General features: G+C 42.8%; 1 protein-coding gene across 2 annotated transcripts in view; it reads left to right on the top strand.

Moving 5' to 3' along the window:
- Positions 1-25,913, top strand: part of grid1b (glutamate receptor, ionotropic, delta 1b) — a 407,959-nt gene that overhangs the window by 309,762 nt on the left and 72,284 nt on the right. For both annotated transcript variants that reach the window (XM_071391747.1, XM_071391746.1), the window contains exon 5: positions 19,774-19,827. In XM_071391747.1, coding sequence (XP_071247848.1) covers positions 19,774-19,827 — 54 coding nt within the window. The remainder of the gene's footprint in view (positions 1-19,773; positions 19,828-25,913) is intronic.

Below are 25,913 nucleotides of genomic sequence, written 5' to 3'. Positions count from 1 at the left end.
ATGGGTCCTCATCCTGAGGATCTGAGATCATTTCTGAAGAGGCCTGTGTGGCTGAGGAGGTAGATGGGTCCTCATCCTGAGGATCTGAGATCATTTCTGAAGAGGCCTGTGTGGCTGAGGAGGTAGATGGGTCCTCATCCTGAGGATCTGAGATCATTTCTGAAGAGGCCTGTGTGGCTGAGGAGGTGGATGGCTCCTCATCCTGGCCAGTTCCAGAGGGTGCTCCAAAATATTTCAGAAGTGCCCCTGAATCTGCATTGAAATACAGTATATGAATACAACAATATGTCTGAGAAACTATATATTCACAGTACTATGTATGAATTGTGGTTTAATTGGTAGCATTTCGTAGTGTGACTGATTTTACTAATTGCATTATTACTGTACATAGTTAGAGGTGCGCTCTTTGATAGATTTCCTCGCTCCCCCTACCTCGGGTTTCCAGTGGGGAGACATGAGGTCAACCTACGCCCTCCCTCCTCCCCATCTCGTACTTCTGAGTGGGAGACCTTCCCAGGCAGTAGCCTGCCTAGCTCACAAACTAGAATCAGGGCACCCACTTCGACAAGGTTAATTGACCCACAGTCCCACACGGTGACATGATATTATTGACGTGCCGTGCAAATGAGCGATAGAAAGCCGATCGTGCAAATGTCACCATTCCAAATTTTTGGGTGCGGAAGCCCTGTGCCGTCCGCGGCAAGATGCCGCCCTGGGAGGCTGCCCATGTCACCCATACCTAAATCCGCCAATGTTAAACACCGATGGTATTCACTAAGTTCATGGTTTGTATTTAGGATAATGTTTTACAGTTTTGTCATTCTTTCCAAATTATCTAATTCGATTTTTTTTTTTATATATACTTTACATGAGATAAGGCCACACAGAGGGCCCACAAAGGCCACTAGATGTCTTGTGATAAATTACATAAAATCTTTGAAAGTTTCTAATAATATACCCTTCCTTTGCAACCCTACATCTACCTATGAATGTAGTCTATAATCAGTGCACAAATGCCTCATTTTCAACAGTCAGACAATGGAGGAGCCATCATCTATTTGAAAGCCTCAGTAGATGCTTTTGTCTGAGCCATGTTCATCATCCTCTCACTCCAACCCTTTCATTATAGTCTAGCTATTCAGCAGCCCTGTCGGACCAAGATTGGATTATTGGTTACAATGGTGTATAATGTACAGCCTTGTCATCGGCCTTGTAGCACCGTAATAGCTTCTTATCTGTTGTATAAACCCCTTCTTTAAATGAAGTGTATTATCTTCTTTGCTCCACAGGCAGTGGAGCAAAGACAGTGAAGACCACATTTATCCATTATATATATATATATAGGTCTATATATATATATAATTTTTGCTTGTTTTTTTTTTTTGTCCCTCTGAAGTCACTTTGTATCCAAGCAGTTCTTTCCCATCATTATTAGATGGGGACTAAAAGACTGTTCTGCTCAATTACTCTTTCTCCGAATCCTATGTTCCCTTCTGTGAATCGGTTTAAGTGCAGAGCACATCTCTCCTGCATTAGGATAATGTCAGACCTTTGAAGAGCTGGTTTGCGGGTTTGTTCCGATAGGAGATAAGAAGTGCATGCAATGCAGCCTAAATCCCCCCCCCCCCCACACACACACATACAAAAGAGCTGCTTAAAAAGTTATAGAAATTCAAGTCTTAAATGTCCAGGTTTCAAATAGCACCAATACACCCACAAGGGTAAAAAAAATACTTCCCTAAGGAAACAAACAAAAACATCCAGCCTAATCATTCGAAAAGCAGGCTGAATAACAGAGGACAAAAATACATTGAGATTATACTGTGTGTGTAGAGTCTTGCCAAGGCCTAGGAAGATGCGGTTTTCACAATCTCATACCCATTTTATCCTTGTGGTAGTGGCTTAATTAAATATGTCTGTCTTTAATGTTTTCCACCATTCTTCTCTCTTCGGTTCTTAACATATTTGCAACACCAACATAAGAGCAAACCTATTTTAGGTGTAGGACACAGGAGGTTGGTAGCCCCTTCTTTTGGGAGGACGGGCTCGTGGTAATGGCTGGAGCGGAATCGGTGGAATGGTATCAAATACATCAAACACATGTGTTTCCATGTGTTTGATGCCATTCCATTCGCTCTGATCCAGACATTATTATGAGCCGTCCTCCCGTCAGCAGCCTCCACTGATGTAGGATTAGGGAAGGAATAAAATGAACCAATTGAAAGATAAATGTGTAAAAAAATCTATGGGAGGAAAACAGACTTTTTACGTTGTTGTATGTGGCTTGTGTTACAAAACCGATTAACTAGCCTACTGATTGTTCTGAAATCCTTATGTATAGGGGTCCTAGGCCTAGTTGCATGGTCTGTAACCTGAATGAATCTGTGCATTCATGTGAGAAATCAGCATTTGAAGTCCGTGTTGGATGTGCCCAGGAGACAGCAATTTACAGAGTTCAGGGCCAGCTCCGTCTTGACCTCTTGGTTGGCCAGTCCAAGCGGATTATTAGTTGTTCAGACAATAAACACACAAAATGGAAAACTGCAAACAGGCATGCATAAACTAAAGACTCAAAACCAAACTTTTAAATCAGGCTCAGCACTTGGACAAGGTTGCTGCTCCCCCCTGGGGGATGGAGAGTGGAAATGTATCCTGGATAGTGTTTTTCTACAGGATGTCCCAACACTAATCTTGCCCCCCATATCGTAACACTTGCGAAGTATGAGAAATCAGTAGTTGTTCATTTGACTATGCTGTCATGACCTGTTTAGGCAGAGAGAAGCAAGGAAAGTGTGTGTGTGTGTGTGTGTGTAGGCACTTTTGTGAAAGCAGTCACTGATTAATATTCAATGTACAGCAAAATCATCTTTACATTACTGACCCAATGCATATTTTGGTGTATATGATAAATGAATATTCTGTTCAAAAGGCTTGTAAATGTATTATTTTAAATCTGCATCTTTGATATGCAGCCAGATTGAAATATAGTTGTTTCACGTATAATGTACAGTATGTGATTGTAAATTCAGCATCATATGAAAAGTAGGCCTTGCTTTGTGCCTTTTTAATGATCTACTAAAGCATTTAGGCCCGAAGGGGTGTGGTATATGGCCAATATACCACAGCTAAGGGCTGTTCATATTCACGATGCAACGTGGAGTGCATGGACACAGCCCTTAGCCATGGTATAAGCTAAATCAACTTAGTGAAGTTGACAGAATTTCTCTCATGATGGTGGACATAGCTTCCCTCCTATTATCAGATATAATTGCTGCAACACAAGCAAAATTAAGCGTGTACAGTATAATATGTGTACAGTTTGTCCTGTTCTGCATGTGTATCTGTGTGTAGAGTGAGCATGCTTGTTTGTGTGCGGTTTATGTGTGAGAGAGAGAGGTAGACATATAAAGAGAGTACGATTTAGAGGGACAGGGGTTTATTGTCTGTTTTCTCAGACAAAGGGTACTTCTGTAAGCATCACATTTTTCTTGGTACTCTGTAACAAGACCCCAAGAGAGAAATATATTGGGTAAATTTGTTGTTATTGTTTTTATTGGAAGTTTCACTGAAACTAGTATGAACTAAGGTTTTCTTATCAAGGTACATCATCTCTGTGAAATACCAGTACATTGTGTGCAATAGATGAATGTGGAATAACTCCCATAAAGCATTGTTACACACACCTGCATTTTAGAAACTGCGTTAAAAACGTCAAGGTCTGAATCAATCAAACTTGACAGGCTAATGTTTTTGCAAAGGTTTGAGTTGCAAAATCTATACTCCCTGCACACATTGCACACTCATGTCTTATTCTGAGAAATAGAAGTGTCTAGCCTACCTATCAGTGGAGTCTACCTGTTGCTTTCACAGTACTCAACCCTTTCCATATCAAAATACATACATGCTGACTGCTTAAATACTGTGAGCTTGATTGAATTCAACCATGCTACCTCTGCAAGTCAATGTGAGTACTTGGTTTGATTTGGTTACGTTATCATTTCTCCTGCAAACAAAATAAATTACTAATCCAAATATTTACTCTCTGTGTACATTCTTAATATAGTCTTAAAATTTGAACTGAAGGTCAGATTAATTATTTATGCCAGAAGTTAAGAAAATTGTGTTGAGTTACCATTTAATTTCCCTCTCTTGGTGGGAGATAGCTAGATTCATGACGGTGCTCGAAAGCACTCGTTATCAAGAACAGAACCACTACTAAAGGGCTTTTTCCAAGTACCCCAATCACCTTCTTCCTCAGTGCCTATGCACAGTGATAATGGAAAAGAGAAATGAGTGACATATCACTGCACCGTAGTCTGTCAAGCTATGAGTCATCATCAGCACTGGCTGGCTGCAGGGGCGTCAGTACTAGGACTCGTATTCCTGTCCCTCTCATCTACCAGACACCGACCATGATTGGCATCTCCAAGTCAAATTGTATTGGTTGCATACACATATTTACCAGATGTTATTGCGGCTGTAGTGAAATGCTTCTGTTCCTAGCTCCAATAGTGCAGGACTATCTAACAATACAGGCAAATCTAAAAGTAAAATATTGGAATTCAGAAATATATTAAATATTAAGGCGAGCAATGTCGAAGTCTGGAGTATTAATATATGTGTGTGTATATGCGCACACACACACACACACACACACACACACACACACACACACACACACACACACACACACACACACACACACACACACACACACACACATACATACATACATATATACATATACATACATACATATATATATGTACAGTTGAAGTCGGAAGTTTACATACGCCTTAGCCAAATACATTTAAACTCAGTTTTTCACTATTCCTGACATTTAATCCGAGTAAAAATTCCCTGTTTTAGGTCAGTTAGGATCAACACTTTATTTTAAGAATGTGAAATGTCAGAATAATAGTAGAGAGAATTATTTATTTCAGCTTTTATTTCTTTCATCACATTCCCAGTGGGTCAGAAGTTTACATACACTCAATTAGTATTTGGTAGCATTGCCTTTAAAATTGTTTAACTTGGTTCAAACGTTTCAGATAGCCTTCCACGAGCTTCCCACAATAATTTGGGTGACTTTTGGCCCATTCCTCCTGACAGAGCTGGTGTAACTGAGTCAGGCTTGTAGGCCTCCTTGCTCGCACACGCTTTTTTAGTTCTGCCCACAAATCTTCTATAGGATTGAGGTCAATGCTTTGGGATGGCCACTTCAATACCTTGACTTTGTTGTCCTTAAGCCATTTTGACATAACTTTGGAAGTATGCTTGGGGTCATTGTCCATTTGGATGACCCATTTGCGACCAAGCTTTAACTTCCTGACAACATCTTGAGATGTTGCTTCAATATATCCACATAATTTTCCTCCCACATGATGCCATCTATTTTGTGAAGTGCACCAGACCCTCCTGCAGCAAAGCACCCCCACAACATAATGCTGCCATCCCCGTGCTTTACGGTTGGGATGGTGTTCTTCGGCTTGCAAGCATCCCCCTTTTCCTCCAAACATAACAATGGTCATTATGGCCAAACAATTATATTTTTGTTTCATCAGACCAGAGGATATTTCTCCAAAAAGTACGATCTTTGTCCCCATGTGCAGTTGCAAACCGTAGTCTGTCATTTTTATGGCTGTTTTGGAGCAGTGGCTTCTTCCTTTCTGAGCGGCCTTTCAGGTTATGTCGATATAGGACTCGTTTTACTGTGGATATAGATGTCATGCAATAAAATGTCTGTCTGCAAATGAATTACTTAAAAATCATACAATGTGATTTTCTGGATTTTTGTTTTAGATTCCGTCTCTCACAGTTGAAGTGTACCTATGATAAAAATTACAGACCTCTACATGCTTTGTAAATAGGAAAACCTGCAAAATCGGCAGTGTGTCAAATACTTGTTCTCCCCACTGTATATATATTTAGTACCAGTTAAAAGTTTGGACAGCAACTCATTCAAGGGTTTTTCTTTGTTTTTTAAAATGTCTATATTCTAGAATAATAGTGAAGACATCCATCCTATGATATAACACATATGGAACCAAGTAGCAACCAACAAATTGTTAAACAAATTTAGATTTTAGATTCTTCAAAGTAGCCACACTTTCGCTTGATGACAGCTTTGCACACTCTTGGCATTCGCTCAACCAGCTTCACCAGGAATGTTTCTTCCAACAGTCTTTAAGGAGTTCCCACATATGCTGAGCACTTGATTGCTTTTCCTTCACTCTGCGGTCCAACTCATCCCAAACCATCTCAACTGGGTTGAGGTCGGGTGATTGTGGAAGCCAGGTCATCTGATGCAGCACTCCATCACTCTCCTTCTTGGCCAAACAGACCTTACACAGCCTGGAGGTGTGTTGGGTCATTGTTCTGTTGAAAAACAATTGGTAGTCCCACTAAGCGCAAATCAGATGGGATGGCGTGTCGCTGCAGAATCCTGAGGTAGCCATTCTGGTTAAGTGTGCCTTGAATTCTAAATAAATCACAGACAGCAAAGCACCCCCACACCATCACACCTCCTCCTCCATGCTTCACAGTGGGAAACACACATGCGGAGATCATCCGTTCACCTACTGTGCGTCCCACCCCTACTTTGTCACAACAACTGATTGGCTCAAACGCATTAATAAGGAAAGAAATTCCACAAATGAACTTTTAACAAGGCTTACCTGTGACGTGGTAAGGTTGGACCCAGGTGCAGAGAAGAGACCAGACATCGGTGGTTAAGGATAAGCATACTACTTTACTGAGATATGGTAGCCACAGGATAATGGAACACTTGAAAAAAAAGAAAAACACTAAGTCTCGGGAACTCACTCAGGAAACGATAGCAGAACGGTAAACAATTCAAGCTTCTGCAAAGAACCACAGACAACACACCTCTTTTAACAGTGACACAATCATGAAATAATAAGACACAATGAAAGTCTCTAGGGCAGTCTCAGCCGCCCTCTGGTGCCAGGAGGAACCATGACAATACCTGTTAATTGAAATGCATTCCTGGTGACAACCTCATGAAGCTGATTGAGAGAATGCCAAAGCTGTCATCAAGGCAAAGGGTGGCTACTTTGAAGAATCAAAAATATATTTTGATTTGTTTAACACTTTTTTGGTTACTACATTATTCAATTTTTTGATGTTTTGATGTCTTCACTATTATTCTACAATGTAGAAAATAGTAATAATAAAGAAAAAACCTGGATTGAGTAGGTGTGTTCAACCTTTTGACTTGTCTGTCTGTCTGTCTGTCTGTCTGTCTGTCTGTCTGTCTGTCTGTCTGTCTGTCTGTCTGTCTGTCTGTCTGTCTGTCTGTCTGTCTGTCTGTCTGTCTGTCTGTCTGTCTGTCTGTCTGTCTGTCTGTCTGTCTGTCTGTCTGTCTGTGTGTGTGTGTGTGTGTGTGTGTGTGTGTGTGTGTGTGTGTGTGTGTGAGAGATGGGATGTATAGACATTATGTGGATAGAATATTTAGAATACATTGCATGAAATAGTATATACAGCAATAGATGAATAGAATGACATTGACTAGAATACAGTATATACATATGAAATTAGTAAAACAGTATGTAAACATCATTAAAGTGACCAGTGCTTTCATGTCTATGTACATAGGGCAGCAGTCTCTAAGGTGCAGGGTTGAGTAACCGGGTTGTAGCCGAATAGTGACATTGACTAAGTTCAGGGCAGGGTACCGGCTTGTGAAGGTTATTTAACAGTCTGATGGCCTTGAGATAGAAGTGCTTTTCAGTCTCTCGGTCCCAGCTTTGATGCACCTGTACTGACCTTGCTTTCTGGATGGTAGCGGGGAGAACAGTGGTTGATGTCCTTGATGATCTTTTTGGCCTTCCTGTGACATCGGGTGCTGTACGTGTGCTGGAGTGCAGACCGCACCACCCTCTGGAGAGCCCTGCGGTTGCGGGCGGTGCAGTTGCCGTACCAGGCGGTGGTACAGCCCGACAGGATGCTCTCAATGGCGCATCTTTTAAAGTTTGTGAGGGTCTTAGGGGCCAAGCCAAATTTATTCAGCCTCCTGAGGTTGAAGAAGCGCTGTTGTGCCTTCTTCACCACACTGTCTGTGTGGGTGGACCATTTCAGATTGCCAGTGAAGTGTACTGTATGACGAGGAACTTGAAGCTTTTCACCTTCTCAACTGCAGCCCGTCGATGTGGATGGAGGCATGCTCCATATGCTGGATCCTGAAGTCCACGATCAGCTCCTTCATTTTGTTGACATTGAGGGAGAGATTATTTTCCTGGCACCACTCCGCCAGGGCTCTCACCTCCTCCCTGTAGGCTGTCTAGTCATTGTTGGTAATCAGACCTACTACTGTTGTGTCGTCTGTAAACTTGAAGATTGAGTTGGAGGCGTGTGTGGTCACGCAGTCTCGGGTGAACAGGGTGTACAGGAGGGGGCTGACCATGCACCCTTGTGGAAACCCTGTGTTGAGGATCAGTGTAGTGGAGGTGTTGTTTCCTAGCTTCACCACCTGGGGGCGGCCCATCAAGAAGTCCAGGACCCATTTGCACAGGGTGGGGTTCAGACCCAGGGCCCCGAGCTTAATAACGAGCTTGGAAGGTACTATGGTGTTGAAGGCTGAGCTGTAGTCAATGAACAGCATTCTTACATAGGTATTCCTCTTGTCCAGATGGGATAGGGCAGTGTGCAGTGCGATGGTGATTGCATTGTCTATGGATCTATTGGGGCGGTATGCAAATTGACGTGGGTCTAGGGTGTCAGGTAAGGTGGAGGTGATATGATCCTTAACTACCCTCTCAAAGCACTTCATGATGACAGAAATGAATGCTACGGGGCGATAGTCATTTAGTTCAGTTATCTTTGCTTTCTTGGATAGTGGAACAATGGTGGACATCTTGAAGCAAGTGGGGACAGCAGACGGATAGTGAGAGATTGAATATGTCCATAAACACTCCAGACAGCTTGTCTGCGCATGCACTGAGGACACGGCTAGGGATGTCTTACTCACGTCGGCCACGGAGAACAAGAGCCCAGAGTCCTCAGGAGCAGCCCTCATCGGTGGCACTGGGTTATTCTCAAAGCGGGCAAAGAATGTGTTTAGCTTGTCTTTGTCCGCAACATGGCTGGTTTTCCCCTCGTAATCCGTGATTGTCTGGAGTCCCAGCCACATACGTCTCATGTCTGAGCCGTTGAATTGCGACTCCACTTTGTCTCTGTAGTGATTTTTGTATTCAACCATATTCCACTAGTTGTGTTCGACATGTCAAGTGGTTTTGTTGTGTTTTTGACTTTTTTCAAGTGCCACTTTACCTGATCCACTGATGAATAGAAATAGAGTGTTCTAGTATGTAGCTATTTATAAGCCCTTTCCTATTCTCTGTATTGCATGATGGTTATGTAGAGCAAGACCCTGCAGCTATTGTCTCCCTATTTCATTCTTAGGATGGAAAGTCATTAACTTGCTCTTGTGGCAGATGGACATGTCGCTCCATTAAGAGACTAATATCAGCTCTGTGTGTGCATGTGTGTATGTGTGAAATTTCAATGAAGGTATCTGAACAAACAGGACAAGGGAAGGTCACAGACAATGGAACAATCAAGTCATCATATTGTCAGACATTGGATCTATCACTTGGGATCTATCACCATTAAAAGTATTTTTAAGAGGAGATGTGGTATGAACAATACGCTAGAAGAAATGTACAGCACCTTTAAAGGTCCAATGCAGCCATTTTAATCTAAATATCAAATCATTTCTGGGCAACAATTACAGTAACTTACTTTGATTGCTTTCAATTAAAATGGTCAACGACAAAACAATAATAAAAAAAGGCTTCTTAGCAAGGAACAATTTCTCAAGCAAGAATTTTGCTAGGACTGTCTAGGAGTGGTCTGAAATTTCAGGCGGCCTTTTTAAACAGCCCTTACACTAAAAGGGCATTATCATCATTTTCATAATTTGACAGTATTATTCCAACCTCATAGTGTGGAAATATATGTAAAACACAGGAAAATGAGGTTGTTGACTGTACTGGGCCTTTAGAGAGGAGTTGTTTCACAGATCAGAACCAAAGAGATCTCTCTCTGAGTATACCAAACATTATGAACACATTCCTAATATTGAGTTGCAAACCCCTTTTGCCCTCAGAAGAGCCTCGATTCATCAGGGCATGGAATATATATGGACTCTACAAGGTGTTGAAAGCATTCCACAGGGATGCTGGTCCATGTCGACTCCAATTCTTCCCACAGTTGTGTCAAGTTGGCTCGATTTCCTTTGGGTGGTGGACAATTCTTGATACACACAGGAAACTGTTGAGTGTGAAAAACCCAGCAGCGTTGCAGTTCTTGGCACAAACCGGTGCACCTGGCACCTACTAGCATACCCCATTTAAAGGCATTTTAATATTTTGTCTTGCCCATTCACCCTCTGAATGACGCACATACACAATCCATGTATTAGTTATCTCAAAGCTTAAAAATCCTTCTTTAACTCCACTTCGTCTATAATGATTGAAGTGGATTTAAAAACTGACATCAACAATCTTGGTTTCCTCAGACCAGAGAATCTTGTTTCTCATGGTCTGAGAGTCTTTAGGTGCCATTTTGCAAACTCCAAGCGGGCTGTCATGTGCATTTTACTGAGGATTGGTGGAGTGCTGTAGAGATAGTTGTCCATCTGGAAGGTTCTCCCATCTCCACAGAGGAACTCTAGAGCTCTGTCAGAGTGACCATCAGGTTCTTGGTCACCTCCCTGACCAAGGCCCATCTCCCCCGATTGCTTAGTTTGGCCGGGCAGCCAGCTCTAGGAAGAGTCTCGATAGTTCCAAACTTCTTCCATTTAAGAATGATGGAGGACACTGTGTTCTTGGGGACCTTCAATACTACAGACATTTTATGTACATTTCCACAGATCTGTGCCTCGACATAATCCTGTCTCAGAGCTCTACAGACTATTCCTTTGCCCTCATGGCTTGGTTTTTGCTCTGACATGCACTGTCAACTGTGGGACCTTATATAGGCACGTGTATGCCATTCCATATCCAATCAATTGAATTTACCACAGGTGGACTCCAATCAAGTTGTAGAAACATCTCAAGGATCATCAATGGAAACAGGATGCTCCTGAGTTCAATTTCGAGTCTCATAGCAAAGGGTCTGAAACCTTATGTAAATATGTGAATAATGGCGCCAGAGGAGATGTAAGCATTTCACCTGTTGTATTCGGCACATGAGACAAATACAATACAATATTTATCTTTTTAAATTTTTTAACAATTTTCCAAAATGTTTAAAAAACTGTTTTTGGTTTGTCATTATTGGGTATTGTGTGTAGATTGAATTTGTTTTAGTTAATCAATTTTAGAATAAGGCTGTAACTTAACAAAATGTGGAAAAAGTCAAGTCAGGGTCTGAATACTTTCCTAAGGCACTGTATGTATCATACCCTCCAAAAATCATAACCTCCCCTGTTATTGTAATGGTGAGAGGTTAGCATGTCTTAGGGGTATGATATTTGTGCGTCTGTAACTTTCTCACTCATCATTATTAAGAATTAATTTAGGATTATCCGTAATCATGGTAGCATCCACATTAATGTAGAAGTGTTTAGAAACATATTCTATTATTTACAATAAAATTGACTCCAAAATATTTACACTTCATTTCCATTGGGCACAAACAAAAACAAACAGCAAATGCATCCAGGAAGTTAGTACAGTCACATGCTTGATTTTATCATTGTGTGCTAGGAATATGGGACCAAATACTACACTTTTGACTCCTTTAATACACATATAAGTGAATTTGTCCCAATTCCTTTGGTCCCCTAAAATAGTGGGACTATGTACAAAAAGTGCTGTAATTTCTAAACTTGCTATAGATGAAATGACCCTCAAATTAAAGCTGACAGTCTGCACTTTAACATCATAGTCATTGTACAGAACCTCAATATATTGATCTCTCTCTATATATATCTCAATATATATGAATCTTTCTCTATATAGATGTCAATATATATGGATCTCTCTCTATATAGATCTCAATATATATGGATCTCTCTCTATTATATGTGCCTCTGTCACAGATACATCTAGAAATCATTTGCAGAACAGGAAACCAAACTAAGCATGCAGCTCTGGCTAGTTCACCAGACACCAATAAGGACTAAAAAGCATTGTCAATATTGATTCTCCATAGAAACAGCTTTTTAATCCAGGATTAGGCATAATCTGTGTCTGGGAAGCCAGCTCTCTGTATGAACCCCCTAAAATGTTGTATTCAGTCCCTTTGCTGTATGTTTTAGTTTGACTTCCATGGATATTATTCCAATAAAGTCCAAAAAGAAAGAACTATGAACATCATTAACGCTCAAAATATATCTTAAATGCAGCTGTGGAGACCGTAACCATAGTTACACGACATGGAACATTACAAGGTCCCGCTGATGGTTTCTCAGGGCCCTCGGCAGCTTTCGGCTAATACGCAGCGAGCAAAATCCATTTGGAATCGGTTTGTCTGAAATTAGGTATTTCTCTATGCCTCAATGTTTGTCTGGTCAATTCACCTGAGTTCATTACGCTATCAGTGGGTTTTGTTAATAATCTTTTAAAACTTCCTCTGAGCAAAAAAACTGTAAACCACAGAGTTAGAAAATGGAATGTTACAAGAGGATAAGTGATGCTGTTGTTTTGGTTTTCTCAGTGCTACTCTCTCCAGATCTGCATGCAATGCCATGATTATTCAATACCCTTCTGAAGACGTGTTAGTTCCCGAGCCAGTGCCTAGGCTTCTGCTCAGTGGGCGAACAGTGTTGTGTGGCGCGCAGGAGACCAGAAGTCAAACCCCAACCAGTCATATGTTAAACAGAAGCATTCATTAGCGTGTAATAAACTGAGTTTAAAAAAACACATTCTCAATACTGTAGACCCGAATGACCTAAAATAAAGCATTTATTCATCTTGATGCAAAACAGATCTTCATCCACCATTTTTGGTGGTTTCCATTCTAAGTGAGTTGTCTGGTATGCATATGCATATGCATCTGGTTTGCATATGCATGAATAATTAGGGAATAAATGGAAAGCGTTGATATTGCTTTATTCTTTGTTTTACATTAAAATGATGCATGGTAAGGCGTGCTGTGGCACGTCTTGATTTACCACATCCTATGTGCTTGGTTATGTTTGCGGACACAGGGAGGTGTAACAGTTTAACTTTAGTCCGTCCCCTCTCCCCGACCCGGGCGCGAACCAGGGACCCTCTGCACACATCAACAACAGTCACCCACGAAGTATTGTTACCCATCGCTCCACAAAAGCCGCGGCCCATGCAGAGCAAGGGGAACCACTACTTCAATGTCTCAAAGCGAGTGACGTCACCGATTGAAACGCTATTAGCGCGCACCACCGCTAACTAGCTAGCCATTTCACATCGGTTACACTCAACCCCCTTTTGACCTCCTCCTTTTCCGCAGCAACCAGTGATCCGGGTCAACAGCATCAATGTAACAGTATAACTTTAGTCCGTCCCTCGCCCCGGGTGTGAACCAGGGACCCTCTGCACACATCAACAACAGTCACCCACGAAGCATCGTTACCCATCGCTCCACAAAAGCCGCGGCCCATGCAGAGCAAGGGGAACCACTACTTCAAGGTCTCAAAGCGAGTGACGTCACCGATTGAAACGCTATTAGCGCGCACCACCACTAACTAGCTAGCCATTTCACATCGGTTACAGAGGCATGAAGAGCAACACCAGTCATATAATGTCAAAGCAAGCTGGTTTTTCCAGGAGGCTGCTGACAGAAGGATGGTTCATAATAATGTCTGGAACAGCGCAAGTGGAATGGCATCCAACACTTGGAAACCATGTGTTTGATTTATTTGATAACATTCCACCCATTCCGCTCTAGCCATTACCACGAGCACGTCCTCCCCAGTTAATGTTCCAGCAAACTCCTGTGCTGGTTTTGCGGTAAACGGAACTAGCTGGGTAAATTGAAATTAACGCCATTATTCGCTTAGTCATATTGGTCCATGACACATTATTACAGAACATGAGGTACAGTTACCTCCATGTTTTCTTTGTGGTAACAGGGTTATTTTGGTTTCTTATTCTGTATCAGATAATGTGTATTTATTAAGGATCCTCATTACTCTTCCTGGGGTCCAGCAACATACCACATACAGTAATGTGATAATGGTGATAAGGTTCTTTGTAACTGAGCCGGTAGAGCACGGCAGTTGCAATGCCAAGAAATGTGGGTTTGATTCCAACCACACGTAAAATGTATTTGGATTTTTTGCTCATTTAGCAGACACACTTATCCAGAGCGACTTACAAGTTAAGTGCCTTGCTGAAGGGCACGTCAACAGAGCTTTCACCTAGTCAGCTTGGGGATTCGAACCAGCAACTTTTTACTTACTGGTCCAACGCTCTTAACCGCTAGGGTACCTGCCACCGGGTATACACGTATGACTGTAAGTCGATTGGAGAACAGCGTCTGCTAAATGGCATATATCATATATAATGTGAACAGTCAGTTACCTGACTATATTAAAAGGAAGATAACAGCTGTGTGTTCATCACATGTAGCCTATATAATATGCAACCAGATTCCCCCTGAAATACATCCTCCTTAAATAAATGTCTTAATTACTTTTTATGATTTAAATACAATCAGGATGTGTTTCTTTTTTAAATAGAGGGAGGCTGTTTTGTATTCCTGGTGAGGCGGTTGCCACGACACATTGATTTAATTCAGAGTTCAAATGTGCTTTCACTGACCTCTAGAGATGCAGATTCCCTGATGGGTTGTTCCCACTAGCTTTCAACTTCCACCACCCCCACACACACTGTTTGCATAAGGAACATTTGCACAATGTCTTGATTGTCGCCCTGACCTGACATGTTTAAAATAAAATATTCTCACTAAGGTAGACTTGTGTGTTTTTAGTTTGAGGCCATGCAGACCTTGCATGTATAGCATGAAAAAACGGACAAATATAATATTAAATAAAAAGGGATTTTTGAATGTGTTCGACATGCTTCATTATTTTATTACTGAATTGATTACACATTGTGCATAATGTCCTAATGTTCCAGATAGCAGCATGGCTAAGTGCACATTATTGCTTTAAATACCGGTAGTCTATCTATGTACTTTTAATTTGTGTAGAGAAAATTACTAGTTCGAACTGAATAGAGTAGCCTTGCCTCTCTGTCTAATTGACCCAGTCAGAACCATAGAATAACATGAAATTATAGGTTCTCTATGGTCAGACACTTGTGACTGTAGTGTTAAGAGTAGTTTCTCCCCAGTACCTCCACTCAGTGGTCTACCTCTTAGTCCCTCCCTGGTTAAAGGCTGACAGATATTCCCGAACCATTCACTCCAACAACCTCCCTTAAGGCCTTCTATAGCACACTCTACATCACCACCCATCATAATGTTATCCAAAGCGACTTACAGCCACTCGTGCATACATTTTACATATGGGTGACCTCAATTTGAACCCACTAACCTAGCATTACAAGCACCACACTCTACCAACTGAGCTACAAAAGACCACAACTGATTCTGCCCAAGTGGTGACCAGCAATGCAAACATCCACTTTGCCCAGTGCCACTATCGAGAACCCCGTGCTGGAAATCTCAGGAATGTGTTCCAAATGGCACCCTACGTCCTACATGTTGCACTACTTTTGACCAGAGCCCTGTAGGGACAGAGCACTATATAGGGAATAGGGTTCCATTGTGATGCAGGATTGGACAGAGCAGGGAGGGTTTGACTTAAATCCCTCTTCTTTATTTTGAGTTATGAGGTGTTGTACTTTTTGCTTATTGGGTTTTTCCAGATACAGTATACATATTGCTCAGTATTTGAATGATATTACAAATTTCACAGTGATTTTAACGCAAATAAATGTTAATGTACACATATTTCGGTCAGCCACATTTAAAGTATATTCTCTTCATGCAGCACAGTCCTCAACGACACAGTAGTATCCTTTATCTTATTGCTGTAGGCTGGTAAATATAGCGTGTAGTGTTACATCACTGTTGTAACTCAGTAGCTCGGTCAAGGAGAAAAATGACCAAGCAGGCTCAGAGTCATCAGCAGCCTCCGAGATTACTCCTCACGTCCCTGCAAACCACTTCACCTCCCCGCAAACGACCTCACACAACAGACAGAGGGGACGGGCCACACATAAATATCATCTGCTTTTGGGGACATGTGCGATGATCTTGCATACATGAAATGTGGCATGATATGCAGCTAGACTATAGGCTATAGCGGGGTTCCCTAACTGTGCCGATTTTGTTCCGCAGATTTTTTTCCCACCAAGTTTTCTCAGCAAAACAACATATACGTATATACACTATCGTTCAAAAGTTTGGGGTCACTTAGAAATGTCCTTGTTTTTGGAAGAAAAGCACATTTGTTGTCCATTAAAATAACATCAAATTGATCAGAAATACAGTGTAGACACTGTTAATATTGTAAATGGGTATTGTAGCTGGAAACAGCTGATTTATAATGGAATATCTACATAGGCGTACAGAGGCCCATTATCAGCAAACATCACTCCTGTGTTCCAATGGCACGTTGTGTTAGCTAATCCAAGTTGATAATTTTAAAAGGCCTGATCATTAGAAAACACTTTTGCAATTATGTTAGCACAGCTAACATGTTCTGTTTGTTCTGATTAAAGAAGGAATAAAACTGGCCTTCTTTAGACTAGTTGAGTATCTGGAGCATCAGCATTTGTGGGTTCGATTACAGGAACAAAATGGCCAGAAACAAAGCACTTTCTTCTGAAACTCGTCAGTCTATTCTTGTTCTGAGAAATTAAGGCTATTCCATGCGAGAAATTGTCAAGAAACTGAAGATCTCGTACAACGCTGTGTACTACTCCCTTCACAGAACAGCGCAAACTGCCTCTAACCAGAATAGAAAGAGGATTGGGCGGCCCCGGTGCACAACTGAGCAAGAGGACAAGTACATTAGACAAGTGGGAGGCAGAATATCTGTTTACATATGTAAAAGACAAACCTGTTTGTCTTGTTTGTGGAGTCAACGTGGCTGTAAGTAAGGAGTACAACATTAGACGACACTATGAAACGAAACACCATGACAAATACAAGGACATGGACATGACTCAAAGGAGCCAGAAAGTAGAGGAGATGAAAAGAAGTTTGGTTTCACAACAGAATATGTTCAAAAAAGCCACATCACAAAGTGAGGCTGCTGTAAAGGCTAGTTATATAGTGACAGCAGAGATCGCAAAATCAGCCCGGCCCTTTAATGAGGGAGAGTTCGTGAAAAAGTGCATGATGAAAGTTTGTGACCTCGTATGTCCAGAGAAAAAGCAAGCATTTTCAAACGTGAGCCTGAGCAGGAACACAGTAGCTGATCGCACATGTGATCTTGCCACCAATCTGTATGACCAGCTGATGGAAAAGGGAAAAGATTTCGTTGCGTTCTCCCTCGCTGTGGATGAGAGCTGCGACGCATCTGGAAAAAGTTTATTTTGGTATTTAAATCAGAAGGCTGCAAATAGAAAAGAGGCATACGATTTTTATTTAAATTTTATTTATTTAATAAATGAATGCCATTGATGTGTTTTTTCATTTGAAATTCGATTTTGCATGTCTCCACTATTAAATTATATATTGTATGGTAATAAGCGATGCTTGTTCCATATTCAATGTTAAAGCAAAACTTGTTTGGGTCCATATTAAAAGGTTCATTTGTTCAATGTTGGCCCGCGACTTTGTTCAGGTTTTACATTTTGGCCCACTGGGTATTTGAGTTTGACACCCCTGCATTAGAGTTTCTAGTTTGAGAAACAGACGCCTTACAAGTCCTCAACTGGCAGCTTCATTAAATAGTACCTGTAAAACACCAGTCTCAAAGTCAACAGTGAAGAGGCGACTCCGGGATGCTGGCCTTCTCGGCAGAGTTCCTCTGTCCAGTGTCTGTGTTATTTTGCCCATCTTAATCTTACGTTTTTTTGGTCAGTCTGAGATATGGCTTTTTTTTTTGCAACTCTGCCTGAAAGGGTTCTTCGGCTGTCCCCATAGGAGAACCCTTTGAAGAAACTTTTTTGGTTCCAGGTAGAAGAGCCTTTCCCACAGAGAGTTCTACATGGAACCCAAAAGGGTTCTACATGGAACCAAAAAGGGTTCTCCTATTGGGACAGCTGAAGAACCCTTTTTGGAAACTTTTTTTCGAAGAGTGTGCGTCCCACCTCTGTGTGTTGGGGAGCAAAATGATTACAAACTACCCACATTAGAGTAGTCACTACAATTATCCATGTAGTATAGCCTACATTGTGAAATTCTGTGACAGGATATATCTGTGAATATTTATGGTCAACATGAACCCACCGAAGTGTTTACATATGTAACAGCCTTCTTATGGTAAGGCAGGCAAATGAAGAGCCGTTTGAGAACATCTGTCAGGCCTAATTAGCTTGAGGACAGGAGAATCACATGGGGTGATCCATAGCTTCTGTATTGGGCCCCTCAACTGGCAGATGCTCTACATGTATCTCAACATAAATGTGCTAGGCTGTTCTAATATGGACACCGTACAACCAGAAGGTTTTATACGTGAGTACACGAATACAGCATGGGATGATGAGGGTTATACCATGTGCAGGCCTTTCTGGGTTATATCATGTGCAGGCCTTTCTGGGTTATACTATGTACAGGCCTTTCTTACTGGGTTATACCATGTGCAGGCCTTTCTGGGTTATACCTTGTGCAGGCTGTTATACTATGGGGCGACAGGTAGCCTAGTGGTTAGAGTGTTGAACTAGTAACCGAAAAGTTGAAAGATCAAATCCCTGATCTGACAAAATAAAAATATGTAATTCTGCCCCTCAACAAGGCAGTTAACCCACTGTTCCTAGGCTGTCATTGAAAAGTAATTTGTTCTTAACTGACTTGCCTAGTTAAATAAAGATTAAATAAAAGGCCTTTCTGGGTTATACCATGTACAGGCCTTTCTTACTGGGTTATACCATGTACAGGCCTTTCTTACTGGGTTATACCATGTGCAGGCCTTTCTTTCTGCAAACGGCAGTGTAAATGTTTGTTTTTATTGTAAAGTACAAGATCGTTTCTGTTGTGATTATGATATATGGCATAGGCCCAAGCAAGCACTGTCATAAAAAATGTAGGCTTACACTGAGCAATTATAATTTTCCAAAACGCAAAGATGTTAGGTGCTGAACGATTTGGCTGTCAACCATTTATATCTACCTATGCTGCACCACTAAGGCATAAAAAAGGATTGTGGTTTGGATGTTATAGTACACTTTTCAGTTGGAACTGGCTGCCAACACAATGGACTGTGGGAAAGTCAGTACCACCATGAGAACAACAAAAGAGAAAAACGGAAGGAATTGTACAAACACTATTTTCACAGCTGAGGTGTTTTGTGTGAACATACTGTGCAATTTATTTGACAAATTTGAACAAAAATTGTCTCCATGACAAATGATTGGACGGTCATTTTGAGCTACCGTCCGCTGGATTTTGGAGAGTCTTTAGCTGTGAGGCTTGCATGGATCCAATGCTGTTTGTCCATCATGGTTTTCCAAGCCACATGGGTCTTATGTTTGTTCCTTGTATAATTGGATAATGACAAGACTGTAGACGATTTTACATGGGTTCTGTTGGATAGAAACATCCAAGTCTTCTGGACTCAATCTGGCTCTTCCCTCCACAGTCTTATCTGTCACTATGGTAACCTCTTTATTTCTCTCTCTTTCTTTGCAGGCTGTTGAAACCAACCTGGCTTCCAAGGACAGTCACTGGGTATTTGTCAATGAGGTAAGCGAAGATGAGAGTATTTATGTTGATGCTGCTGATAAATCTCTCTCTCGCTTCTTTTCTCTCTCTCTCTTTCTCCTAACTCCTATCTTTGCCTTTCCTCTACACTGAGCATACAAAACATTAGGAGAACCTGCTCGTTCCATGACAGAACGACCAGGTGAATCCAGGTGAAAGCTGTGATCCCTTATTGATGTCACTTGTTAAATCCACTTCAATCGGTGTAGATGAAGGGGGGGGGACAGGTTAAGTAATGATTTTTAAACCTTGAGACAATCAGAGGGTGAATGGGGAAGACAAATGATGTAAGTGTCTTTGAACTGGATATGGTTGTAGGAGTCAGGTGCACCGGTTTGAGTGTGTCAAGAACTCCAATGCTGCTGTGTTTTTCACACTCAATAGAATGGTCCAACACCCAAAGGACATCCAGACAACCTGACACAACTGTGGGAAGCATTGGAGTCAACATGGGCCAGCATCCCTGTGGAATGCTTTCGACACCTTGTAGAGTCCATGGCCCGACGAATTGATCCTGTCCTGAGGGCAAAAGGGGGTGCAACTCCATATTAATAAGGTGTTCCTAATGTTTTGTACACTCAGTGTATATACCCACAACAACTGCACGATGCCAATAACAGTGAGTTGACGATCAAGGGAACTGCTAGACGCATCGAGTAGATCAGTAGTCGCTTACAGTTCTAAAGCACCTTGCATTGCGTGTGTCTCACATCCTTCAGTCACTCTGCACCCTGATAGAGCTCTAACAAAAGATGTGCTCATTGTTTGATACAACAAAACTCCTGCACCATTATGAAGATGTGGCCAAAATTGCATTTGAAATTCCCCAATAAGAAAGAGACATGACAGTTCCAATTTAGTTACATAATTTCCTTGATCGATTTCCACATCATAGATTTCTCTCTGGACTCAACTATAATTGTACTTATGTGTTCTCTCGTTACAAGCGTTGCCAATTGGCTAAGGATTCCTAAAAGTTTCCTCTCTGTTGTTTCAATTTCAATATGCCTGAGTCTCCCACATCCACTTCAGACATCTTTTAAGCATTTGCAGTTATGTAAAAACACTTCTCATTTTTTAAATGATAAATGGCAAACTGTCATCTCTTGCTCAATGTGGTAATTTCGGCAAAAGTGTTGCTCCTATGAGTGCGTCCAAAATGGAAGTATTTTCCCTATATAGTGTACTACTTTTGACCAGAGGCCTATGGGCCCTGGGTCCAGGTCAAAAGTAGTACACGATAGGGATTAGGGTGCCATTTGGGACTCATCCCTAGGTCTTAGCCATAGACATAGTCTGGGTCTCTGTACCACTAGGACGCCACACTTGTTTTTCAGCAGTAACTGTGCCCGAAGCAGAGTCAGACAGTGGCCCTGTCCCCCTGTCCCAGATCTTCAACTTCCGGCGCCGAAAAGAGATGGCCGCCTCGCTTCGCGTTCCTTGGAAAATATGCAGTATTTTGTTTTTTTATGTGTTATTTCTTACATCGGTACCCCAGGTAATCTTAGGTTTCATTACATACAGTCGGTAGGAACTACTGAATATACGATTAACGTCAACTCATCATCGTTCCTACCAGGAATATGACTTTCCCGAAACGGATCCAGTGTTTTGCCTTCCACCCAATACAATGGATCTGATCCCAGCCGGCGACCCTGTGCGACGCCGAAAAAGGGGCAAACGAGGCGGTCTCGTGGTCAGGCTTCGGAGACGGGCACATCGCGCTCCACTCCCTAGCATACTACTCGCCAATGTCCAGTCTCTTGACAATAAGGTTGATGAAATCCGAGCACGGGTAGCATTCCAGAGAGACATCAGGGATTGCAACGTGCTCTGCTTCACGGAAACATGGCTAACTCAAGGGACGCTAACGGAGTCGGTGCAGCCAGCTGGTTTCTTCATGCATCGCGCCGACAGAAACAAACATCTTTCCGGTAAGAAGAGGGGCGGGGGGGTATGCCTTATGATTAACGAGAAGTGGTGTGATCATCATAACAACACACAGGAACTCAAGTCATTCTGTTCACCTGATCTAGAACTCCTCACAATCAAATGTCGACCGCATTATCTACCAAGGGAATTCTCTTCAATCATAATCACAGCCGTATATATTCCCCCCCAAGCAGACACATCGATGGCCCTGAACGAACTTTATCTGACTCTTTGTAAACTGGAAACCACACACCCTGAGGCTGCATTCATCGTAGCTGGGGATTTTAACAAGGCTAATCTAAAAACAAAACTCCCTAAATTCTATCAGCATATCGATTGTGCTACCAGGGCTGGGAAAACCCTAGATCATTGTTATACTAATTTCCGCGACGCATATAAGGCCCTCCCCCGCCCCCCTTTCGGAAAAGCTGACCACGACTCCATTTTGTTGATTCCAGCCTACAAACAGAAACTCAAACAACAAGCTCCCGCGCTCAGGTCTGTTCAACGCTGGTCCGACCAATCTGAATCCACGCTTCAAGACTGCTTCGATCACGCGGATTGGAATATGTTCCGCATCGCGTCCAACAACAATATTGACGAATATGCTGATTCGGTGAGCGAGTTCATTAGGAAGTGCATTGACGATGTCGTACCCACAGCAACGATTAAAACATTCCCAAACCAGAAACCGTGGATTGACGGCAGCATTCGCGTGAAACTGAAAGCGCGAACCACTGCTTTTAACCAGGGCAAGGTGACCGGAAGCATGACCGAATACAAACAGTGTAGCTATTCTCTCCGCAAGGCAATCAAACAGGCTAAGTCCCAGTACAGAGACAAAATCGAGTCGCAATTCAACAGCTCAGACACAAGAGGTATGTGGCAGGGTCTACAGTCAATCACGGATTACAAAAAGAAAACCAGCCCCGTCGCGGACCAGGATGTCTTGCTCCCAGACAGGCTAAACAATTTTTTTGCCCGCTTTGAGGACAATACAGTGCCACTGACACGGCCCCCTACCAAAACCTGCGGGCTCTCCTTCACTGCAGCCGAGGTGAGTAAAACATTTAAACGTGTTAACCCTCGCAAGGCTGCAGGCCCAGACGGCATTCCCAGCCGCGTCCTCAGAGCATGCGCAGACCAGCTGGCTGATGTGTTTACGGACATATTCAATCAATCCTTATCCCAGTCTGCTGTTCCCACATGCTTCAAGAGGGCCACCATTGTTCCTGTTCCCAAGAAAGCTAAGGTAACTGAGCTAAACGACTACCGCCCCGTAGCACTCACTTCCGTCATCATGAAGTGCTTTGAGAGACTAGTCAAGGACCATATCACCTCCACCCTACCGGACACCCTAGACCCACTCCAATTTGCTTACCGACCCAATAGGTCCACAGACGACGCAATCGCAACCACACTGCACACTGCCCTAACCCATCTGGACAAGAGGAATACCCATGTGAGAATGCTGTTCATCGATTACAGCTCAGCATTTAACACCATAGTACCCTCCAAACTCGTCATCAAGCTCGAGACCCTGGGTCTCGACCCCGCCCTGTGCAACTGGGTCCTGGACTTCCTGACGGGCCGCCCCCAGGTGGTGAGGGTAGGTAACAACATCTCCACCCCGCTGATCCTCAACACTGGGGCCCCACAAGGGTGCCTTCTGAGCCCTCTCCTCTACTCCCTGTTCACCCACGACTGCGTGGCCATGCACGCCTCCAACTCAATCATCAAGTTTGCGGATGACACTACAGTGGTAGGCTTGATTACCAACAACGACGAGACGGCCTACAGGGAGGAGGTGAGGGCCCTCGGAGTGTGGTGTCAGGAAAATAACCTCACACTCAACGTCAACAAAACAAAGGAGATGATTGTGGACTTCAGGAAACAGCAGAGGGAGCACCCCCCTATCCACATCGACGGGTCAGTAGTGGAGAAGGTGGAAAGTTTTAAGTTCCTCGGTGTACACATCACGGACAAACTGAATTGGTCCACCCACACAGACAGCGTTGTGAAGAAGGCGCAGCAGCGCCTCTTCAACCTCAGGAGGCTGAAGAAATTCGGCTTGTCACATAAAGCACTCACAAACTTCTACAGATGCACAATCGAGAGCATCCTGTCGGGCTGTATCACCGCCTGGTACGGCAACTGCTCCGCCCACAACCGTAAGGCTCTCCAGAGGGTAGTGAGGTCTGCAGAACGCATCACCAGGGGCAAACTACCTGCCCTCCAGGACACCTACACCACCCGATGTCACAGGAAGGCCATAAAGATCATCAAGGACAACAACCACCCAAGCCACTGCCTGTTCACCCCGCTATCATCCAGAAGGCGAGGTCAGTACAGGTGCATCAAAGCAGGGACCGAGAGACTGAAAAACAGCTTCTATCTCAAGGCCATCAGACTGTTAAACAGCCACCACTAACATTTAGCGGCCGCTGCCAACATACTGACTCAACTCCAGCCACTTTAAAAATGGGAATTGATGGAAATTATGTAAAAATGTACCACTAGCCACTTTAAACAATGCCACTTAATATAATGTTTACATACCCTACATTACCCATCTCATATGTATATACTGTACTCTATATCATCTACTGCATCTTGCCATCTTTATGTAATACATGTACCACTAGCCACTTTAAACTATGCCACTTTATGTTTACATACCCTACAGTACTCATCTCATATGTATACAGTGAGGGAAAAAAGTATTTGATCCCCTGCTGATTTTGTACGTTTGCCCACTGACAAAGAAATGATCAGTCTATAATTTTAATGGTAGGTTTATTTGAACAGTGAGAGACAGAATATCAACAAAAAAATCCAGAAAAACGCATGTCAAAAATGTTATGAATTGATTTGCATTTTAATGAGGGAAATAAGTATTTGACCCCTCTGCAAAACATGACTTAGTACTTGGTGGCAAAACCCTTGTTGGCAATCACAGAGGTCAGACGTTTCTTGTAGTTGGCCACCAGGTTTGCACACATCTCAGGAGGGATTTTGTCCCACTCCTCTTTGCAGATCTTCTTCAAGTCATTAAGGTTTCGAGGCTGACGTTTGGCAACTCGAACCTTCAGCTCCCTCCACAGATTTTCTATGGGATTAAGGTCTGGAGACTGGTTAGGCCACTCCAGGACCTTAATGTACTTCTTCTTGAGCCACTCCTTTGTTGCCTTGGCCGTGTGTTTTGGGTCATTGTCATGCTGGAATACCCATCCACGACCCATTTTCAATACCCTGGCTGAGGGAAGGAGGTTTTCACCCAAGATTTGACGGTACATGGCCCCGTCCATCGTCCCTTTGATGCGGTGAAGTTGTCCTGTCCCTTTAGCAGAAAAACACCCCCAAAGCATAATGTTTCCACCTCCATGTTTGACGGTGGGGATGGTTTCTTGGTGTCATAGGCAGCATTCCTCCTCCTCCAAACACGGCAAGTTGGGTTGATGCCAAAGAACTCCATTTTGGTCTCATCTGACCACAACACGTTCACCCAGTTGTCCTCTGAATCATTCAGATGTTCATTGGCAAACTTCAGACGGGCATGTATATGTGCTTTCTTGAGCAGGGGGACCTTGCGGGCGCTGCAGGATTTCAGTCCTTCACGGCATAGTGTGTTACCAATTGTTTTCTTGATGACTATGGTCCCAGCTGCCTTGAGATCATTGACAAGATCCTCCTGTGTAGTTCTGGGCTGATTCCTCACCGTTCTCATGATCATTGCAACTCCACGAGGTGAGATCTTGCATGGAGCCTCAGGCTGAGGGAGATTGACAGTTCTTTTGTGTTTCTTCCATTTGCGAATAATCACAGAAACTGTTGTCACCTTCTCACCAAGCTGCTTGGCGATGGTCTTGTAGCCCATTCCAGCCTTGTGTAGGTCTACAATCTTGTCCCTGACATCCTTGGAGAGCTCTTTGGTCTTGGCCATGGTGGAGAGTTTGGAATCTGATTGATTGATTGCTTCTGTGGACAGGTATCTTTTATACAGGTAAGAAACTGAGAATAGGAGCACTCCCTTTAAGAGTGTGCTCCTAATCTCCGTTCGTTACCTGTATGAAAGACACCTGGGAGCCAGAAATCTTTTTGATTGAGAAGGGGTCAAATACTTATTTCCCTCATTA

Source organism: Salvelinus alpinus, chromosome 3 (assembly GCF_045679555.1).
Source record: "Salvelinus alpinus chromosome 3, SLU_Salpinus.1, whole genome shotgun sequence".
Taxonomy (NCBI): domain Eukaryota; kingdom Metazoa; phylum Chordata; class Actinopteri; order Salmoniformes; family Salmonidae; genus Salvelinus; species Salvelinus alpinus.
Note: the sequence above shows the minus strand (reverse complement) of the source record. Positions and strands in the feature narration are given on the sequence as shown.